At 31.2% G+C, this 7,980-nt stretch overlaps 1 protein-coding gene across 1 annotated transcript; it reads right to left on the bottom strand.

The window, feature by feature from the left end:
- Positions 1-357: 357 nt before the first annotated feature.
- Positions 358-5,420, bottom strand: LOC102624748 (ABC transporter G family member 1-like). Its single transcript, XM_006492565.4, has 8 exons — positions 4,978-5,420; positions 3,438-3,517; positions 2,627-3,103; positions 2,257-2,343; positions 1,943-2,071; positions 1,529-1,723; positions 1,360-1,446; positions 358-1,216 (listed from the first exon to the last, which is right to left on the bottom strand). Exons 1-8 carry the CDS (start codon positions 5,267-5,269, stop codon positions 542-544), a joined length of 2,022 nt encoding a protein of 673 aa, XP_006492628.2. The 5' UTR covers positions 5,270-5,420; the 3' UTR covers positions 358-541.
- Positions 5,421-7,980: the final 2,560 nt, after the last annotated feature.

The raw sequence follows: 7,980 nt of genomic DNA, 5'->3' as shown, positions 1-7,980 counted from the left end.
ACCAAAATAGACATAGCTTTAAATAGTCTTTTATTTGTATATCAGGTTTTATGAAAAATAAGATATAATTACCATTTTGTTAAAAGATTAAGATTATAAGACGAACTTTAAAAATGTGTGATGGCTTATTTAATAAATTGTTTATAAAAAGTAACCCTCTACTTGTCTTTAAAAATTGTAGTCAAAATAGAGAAATTTTTAAAATAAAAAACTTTTAAAAAATATACCAAATATCGTTTTTGTCAAAACTTATTAAACAAGTTGCTGATAACATTTCAACCGCAATCTCAAGCAGGATTATAATCTCATATCTATAAGCTTATAGAAACTTTATAATTGTAGTCAACAAATAAAAACTAAAGATAATAAAGAAGCAAATCTTGATCATACAAAAATAAAAGTAGTTAAAGGATGTTTCAAAGCTAAAATATTCTTTCTAATTACATCATTCCTCTTCCACTCATGAGAACATAGTTTTTTCACCTACTTCAAGCGATTTTACTAGCTGAACTAACGAATATCCGAAGTCTTTTGTTCACGATCACTTGTAAAGTATTTTGTCTTCTTGTGGAGGTGTAGTATACGGATTTTCCATGATTTGAGTTGTTCGTTTCATGGGCACAGACATAAAAGCTTTAACCACAGGCTTCATCTTTTCAACTGTCTTGACGATTCCCAAGAATACAAGTCGATAAAAAACCACCATACCAAACAAGATAGCAAGATCAACCCACTTAGAATATCCCATTTGCAGTTGCCAATTATCTCTCAAAACCTGCTCACCATCTAGATTGTTGTCAAATTTCAGACCTTCAAACTCGTTCTTGAACATTCCTTGATACGCATATTTGTGGAAAGCAATATAATATAATGGGTATTTCCAAAATGGATGAGGAAGATCATTTGGCAATCGAAAAAATCCGCCGCCTAATATCATAAGGCCTTGAATTCCAGCTCCTGTTATTATGCCCGTCAGATAGTTGGGCACCAAGCTTGCAACGATCATCATTAGGCTCTCAACGAGCAACATGCAAGCAAACAATAACAAAACAAAGTATGTGAAGTGTTGATATCCTTTGTGAAGTCCCGGAAGGTCATACACTATCGCTCCAGGAATCAATGAAATGAGAGCTAAGTATGGCAGCGCAGAAAACGTGTTGCCAAACACAAACGCAGTAGCACCATAGTGCCCGTTTAGTCTCTCTCGCTCAAATACCTTTATACACACACACAAACACACACACACACATATACATACACACACACGCAAATTTAGTGTCAGATGAAAAGTAAGAGAAAAATTAAGTGCTTTTAACAAAAAATGATATACAAAATTCTAGTATGGGTATGCTTACGTACCTTCATGTCCTCAACAAAAGAAGGGAATCCACCAATGGTCATGAAGGTTAGAAATGAAGCTACAAACATGAGCAGCGAACCTCTTGCCTGAAATTAATTAATTAAACAGAACAAAATAATGAATCTCTGGTAATTCACAGTGATTAATAAAAATAGATTTTATTCTCACCTGAATTGAATTATTGTCAGTCCCAAGATTGCTAAATACAGTGGCAAGACCTACTCCCAGTAAGACATAAACACCTAGGCGAAACCAGTAGTAACCTAGATCACGATACATGTTCACAAAAGATCTGCTTGTGAGAACTATGCATTGAGTGAGAAAGTCAGCATGGGTACTCTTTTTCTCCAGAGCTCCAGAATCCTGTAACGCATGTGAATTGATGTGATCATGTCAATCTTTATTTATGTAGTTTTTTTTTTCATTAAGATGGTCATAAGCAATGTAGCCCCAGGGGCACGGTGGCGTGGGTTTCAGCCTCTTTGTTTGGTGGTGCTCACACTATTACTTCTTTTTTTTTTTTTAAGTCCTCATAAGTCATAAGGTGTGAAAGTAATCGAATAATTTTGTTTGTCTGCTCACCTGTGCCTTGCATATTTCAGCCACCTGGCTTCGCACTTGCAGATAGCTGTCAGAGGATTTATAAGATTTTGTAAGAATATCAATTGCTTCCTGGGTCGGTACTACTCCAGCTAAACCTTTTTCGATATCCTGTTGATAACAAAAACCTATAAGATCTTTTATTAACTTTATTTCTTTTTGTAAGGTTTGTGTTGAATTCAATAATTCAAGCATGCAAGCAAGTATACAATAATACTATTTTCGTACGCTCAATACGCCGTCATTTCATCACTAAAAGCATGCAAGCAAGTATACAATAAAGAAAAAAATCTTACCTCCTGGAAATCTTTGTTTATAGTTTTAAGAAAGTGATCAGATGGATTCTGGAGGGTTGGGCAAGGGAAGCCATTCAAAGCAAAAAACTGCATGTAATTGAAAGCAAACAAGCACGTTAGTTAAATTTTTATTTGGGAAAATGATGTTAGTAATTAAGCCAATCATTTCTCTAATCATGTTTCAAAAACTATCAAAACCTTATGTTGGTTAAAAAAATTGATCCACTTTTCATTTTACTATGGATTAATCAAAATTTCTATGGGTATAGTAGTTAAAGATTAAAAAGGTGAAAGTTATTTATTTCTTTTTTTCTTTTTGGCAGCACCGAGGTTTTGATGGGTTCTGAACATTTTAGGGAAATGAACTTGCCTCATTTGCCGCAGAAGCTGGACCAAAATAGACAGTTTGACCGGAAGAAAGAAGGCAAAGGTTGTGAAAAAGCTGAAAAACTTCGCTGCTAGGTTGATGGATTGATGTTATTATTGTTCTTGATCCCACTCCATGATCTCTTTGATCAAGCTTAGCAATCCTGCTCATTACATAGTATGAAGCAGCACTATCAAGTCCGCTTGTTGGCTCGTCAAGAAATAGAAGCTTTGGTCGAGTCAACATTTCAATGCAAATGCTAACTCTCCTCTTTTGACCACCACTAAGGCCTTTAGCTCCCCAGCCTCCAATTCTTGTATTCATGGCATCTTGGAGCCCCATTTCTTTTATTGTCATTTCTGCTCTTTCTTTCTTCTGTAATTTGGTCATCGTGTCCGGCAATTGCAGCTGAGCTGAGTAGTACACTGCTTCACTAACCGTCAGTGTAGTGATCAAAGCGTCATCTTGTGTCACATATGCCTGAGTTCATCATTAATTTGCGAATTCAGAATAAATTAGAATATTGAATTAAATAGAGGAAATTGTATTACTAAGTCGTACGGTCGTGCGAATTTTACAAAATTCAGATTTAAATTAGAATCAAAATTATACAATAACCTATAACTCTGATTTAATTCAAATTCGAATTTTGTAAAATCCAGACATTCACATTATCAGATTACTAATACTATGACCAATTCTTAATATATATATATATATATATATTTTAAATCTGGATATGAATCCGAAAATTGAATGCTAAACAAAAATTTAAAAAGTAGTTAAATAATTATGCTAATGATAACATTTGTACCGAGGTTCCATAAGCCAGTGCCCGTTTGCGCCCATTAATTAGAATTTCTCCTGCTTGCCTTGTGTTCGATCCTAGTCTTCCTGCGAAATACATGCATGTCTGTTAATTTTTTTTAAAATAATTTTTTAGAAAAAAATAGAGGGACGAGTAAAATACAAATTAATTTTGCAATCATAAATAAAATTGCTAGAAAGAAAACCTTTGTCAGGCACCAGCTGGGGGTAAAAAGATATATGTCTATTAAATTTATTTCAGATGTCCTCACTAAATTTATTTGAAGATGTCCTCACACTAGAATCAATCTCAGTATGTTACATTTTAAGTAAAATTCACCCACCGGTTTACTTGGCCTCACTATTTTATTACTCATTTTTATACTAAGAAACTTAATTATAAGTTATAAGAAATGTAACTTTAAAAAATCTAACTAGAATAACTTGTGTCAGGATCTATCAAATTTTTGTTGCAAGTATTAAAATTTATTTGTTATATTTAATTTATATGAAATCCGTTGTTAATCTAACGAACAACTTAATTAATTCAACGGAAAATTTGGTGTTGTGATAAAACGAATTAATAATACTGTAACAAGAGGTCCCAGAGAAAACTGTAAAATAGTTATGACATACGAAAGCTGCTTTGTAATCACAGCATCGACCTTTCGATTGTGCAATTTATTTTATTTTTCTTAAATTCTTCAACGTTGACCAAACCATAACAAATAAAAATAAATCAGAAAAAGGCCAACATGGAGGGTCCACATTTGATAAAGTGGGGTAAGAAATAAAAAGATTGACAGAGTGGGGCCCACCATCCATAAGTAGAGACAAAAAAGGTTGAAAACTCGGGGGCCCGGGAGGTTTGATTCGTTTATATCTTGGGTCTGTTCAATTTACACAATTTTAATGTAAATTTTGACAAAATTGCAAGCCTTCAATTAAAGCATTTAGATTCAGTATTAAGTTGAGCTTTTTATTAATTTTAAAAAATATATATAATTAATAATTGTTAGATAATAGTATAAAATTAATTTAAATCTTAATCTTATATGTCTTTAAACATGTATTTGTAATAGTAAATTATATAAAGTTGAGCACAACTCAACTTAACATTAGATTTAAATCCTATATTAAAACATAATAAAGTGTTTAAACATGAGTTAAAAATTATTTGTACGCACACAGAGATATATATGTAAATAAGATGAATGTAATTTGTATTTAATTAATGAGTGACTACTATTTAGGTGATAGAATTTTTTCAAAAGAAATAAGAAGCTTGGAGTTTCAAATTCATATACATATGCAAGAAAGAAGTTGAGTTGTTTGATGTTTGATAAGTGTTACTCTATTTTATAATTAATTTTTAATTTTTTGCATTTCATGTTAAAATTATGCATAAACTAGAAAAACACAATTACTTGGCAAAAAAATACTAATTTTTTTTTTTTTTGATAGCTTAGCTATTTTTCATTCCTTTAGAAATCAAACACAATTACTTGGCAAAAAAAAAAAATAGTGGTTATAAAAAATTTAAATACCAGCTAAAGCATCAAGAAGAGTAGATTTTCCACAACCAGAAGGACCCATAATAGCCAAAAGCTCCCCAGGTCTTGCGTAGCCAGTAAGACCTTGAAGGATTGATCTGTTGCCTTTTTTCTGACCATCGGGAACCGTAACCCACAGATCTTGCCAAGTTAAGAAAACACCATCTCCATCATCTTCATTAACATTAATACTATGAGTTGCGGTTTTATTATTACTACTGCTCTCCACTACTTCAAATGCTCTACTGATTGCTGGCACAGGAATAGAGTGATCAAGAGAAGACATGCTGAAACAAGTGTTAGAGTGAATTATATTGGGCTTCTGTCGTGTAATTTGAAGGCAATTTATAAGTAGAGAAGTTGATGAATACTGCTTATGAATAACGTTTTTCTCGTGGTGTTTTATGGCCACGTATGAACGCAGAGAAATTTGAACTCTTTGTTATTCATTGCATGAAAATGAAAATCTTTTGCCGTGCTTCCAAAAATTGGAAATAATACAACCCATTAGTAATAACATGACATATTTAATTACTACAAAAGTTCCTGCTAATCAACAATGTTTTTATCTGTTTGTCTACTAATTTTTAAAAAATAAAATGCACATGTAATTTGAAATGGGTAAACTTCCTACTATTAAATATGTTACACTCTTGCCATTACTTTTACAATAATCCTCATGCAATAATTTTTACAATAATTTCTATTTATGAAAACCAAATTAACCTTAAAAGTAAAATAATAATAGAAATTTCTACATTAATTTTTATTTACTTATATGGTTAATATAATAATTAACATTTTTTTCTTTTTATAAAGATTATTGCAAGGATATTTTTAGAAAAGTTGTCAAAAAAATAAGGATAAAAACATAACATATTTAATAATAAGAATTTCTTGAGATAATTTTTAAAATATAAGAATAAAAAAAATTTAAATCAAAACTTAGAGAATAAACGATTATTTATGCTATTGACTTATCTTTGTACCATACATAATTTTCCACTTTTTCACGTGGTTTAGTACCACATCAAAATCACATATTCCACAGTGCAGAGGAAAGCATTAAATACGAGTATAGTTTGGTATGTGTATTGTCAATTAATATACTCTTTCAAATTGATTTATTATGTGTTTAGGAACATAAACAAGTTCATTGAACCAAACAGCCAAAAGCTATGGTTCTCATTCATAGTTGCAGGTTGACTGGCAAAGCAAGAAGCCAATGCGTTTTTGTCTTTTATTTCCTATAACATGTCATTTTTTTCTGAACACTTATTATGATCATCAGCAATATCAAATCTATTACATGAGACTACTGTTAACCATACATATACTATTACTGATATTTATAATTAGACAATTATTAAAACTAATTTATGATAAATATTAATATTTACAATAAAATAAATACTGGAACTAATTTATTCAAGAGATGTCTACACCATTTACATTAAATAGTTATTGGAGATGTTTACTCTATTTACATTAAATAATTACTAGAACTAGTTTATTTGATGCATGTCTACTCCATTTATATTAAATCTTACAGCACTACCCAAATTTCATCATCTCTAATAACATAAGACAATTACTAGATTTTACCCTCAAATATTTCGAAAGGGAGAAGGCTGCTAAACAATTACTGGACTAGTTTATCCGAAGGTTGTATGCTCTATATACATTAATGGTGCATTTAATTCTTCGATTGGGGATTTATAATTCAGAATTAGAATCATTGACAGTGTTTACTTCGCAAAATAGAGGTAGAAATCAAAATCGAAATCGTGAAGCCTACCTAAATTTGAAAATAAGAAATGAGAGATTAACTTCCAAAGGGGGTTGGGAATCAATCTCCCACTCATAAGACTGTCTTCACAATTACCAAATTTTACCCTCGAATATTTTGAAAGGGATAAAACTATCTTCACTTAATTATCTTTCATAACTAAAGAAGGAATTAAGCTCTTACAATACTTTCTGGGACTCGAAGCTCTAACCATTTTAACTGAGTGGTTTTGTGAATTTGTTGTTTATTTATTAGAATATGCCATTTTTTCATATTATTATGTAGATCCTCACTTTCCCGTAATGGATTTCTTATCCATTTGTTAGACTCCGGTATTTTGGAATCTACATTACCTAAAAATTAATTGGAGAGATATTTTATATTTTGGAGGCCTATTCAAACTTGTTTTAGTATTAAGGTTTGGTTCTTAAAGCTGATTTTTAATATTGATATTCTGTATTCATTGAAAACTTTTTCTCGCGCTTATTTTATAGTAAAATTTTTATATATCAAGGTCTAAAAAGAATATATAATAAATTCATTTTTTTAAAATAGCCCGACCCTTTTTATGTAAAAAATAAATTTATAATAAATTTCTCTTTATACCCATTTAAAAAAATAAATTTATTATTAAAATTTCCTTCACCAATCTCTTTCTCTCTACACTTTACAATTAGAGATGGTTAGGCAGTTCGCTTTTTATAGAACCGAACTGAACTAAAAAATTTCGATTCGATTCGGTTATAAGGACAAAAACCAAATAGTTTGAAAAACTTTGGAACTAAATTGGTTTGCATACGATTTGGCTCAAAACCCAACTGCACCAACAAACAGATCGGTTCTTTCACTTAAAACTAAATAAATATGAAAATAAAAAATATTAAAAAATAATAATAATTCTAAACTCTAAAATCTCTCTCACGCACGCACACCATCTTTCTCACAACTCACACCATCCGACACACACACACACACACATCTGCACTCTCACTTCATCTTTTTCGCACACAAAAACCCTCACCATCTCTCTCACTTTCGCCAACACACAAACCCATCCACTACCGTCACTTATCAGCCAGTCTGTTGTCATTGTTGTCGCGCTTGTATCAGCTTGTCGTTGTTACCGTCGTGCTGAGTTTTTTTATATGCTCATTGATTATTCCTTAAATTAAATTGATTTTGATGGGAAGATTTGGAAGCAAATGGAA

Source organism: Citrus sinensis, chromosome 8 (genome assembly GCF_022201045.2).
Source record: "Citrus sinensis cultivar Valencia sweet orange chromosome 8, DVS_A1.0, whole genome shotgun sequence".
In the NCBI taxonomy this organism is placed as follows: domain Eukaryota; kingdom Viridiplantae; phylum Streptophyta; class Magnoliopsida; order Sapindales; family Rutaceae; genus Citrus; species Citrus sinensis.
Note: the sequence above shows the minus strand (reverse complement) of the source record. Positions and strands in the feature narration are given on the sequence as shown.

Bases quoted from the DNA above. Each gene is read 5' to 3' on its own strand.
- LOC102624748 (XM_006492565.4), bottom strand. From the start codon at position 5,269: ATGTCTTCTCTTGATCACTCTATTCCTGTGCCAGCAATCAGTAGAGCA. The intron at 1,724-1,942 runs GTGAGCAGACAA...CATGCGTTACAG, and splicing joins CTGAAATATGCAAGGCACAG to GATTCTGGAGCTCTGGAGAA. The intron at 1,217-1,359 runs GTACGTAAGCAT...GTGTGTATAAAG, and splicing joins CTTTTGTTGAGGACATGAAG to GTATTTGAGCGAGAGAGACT.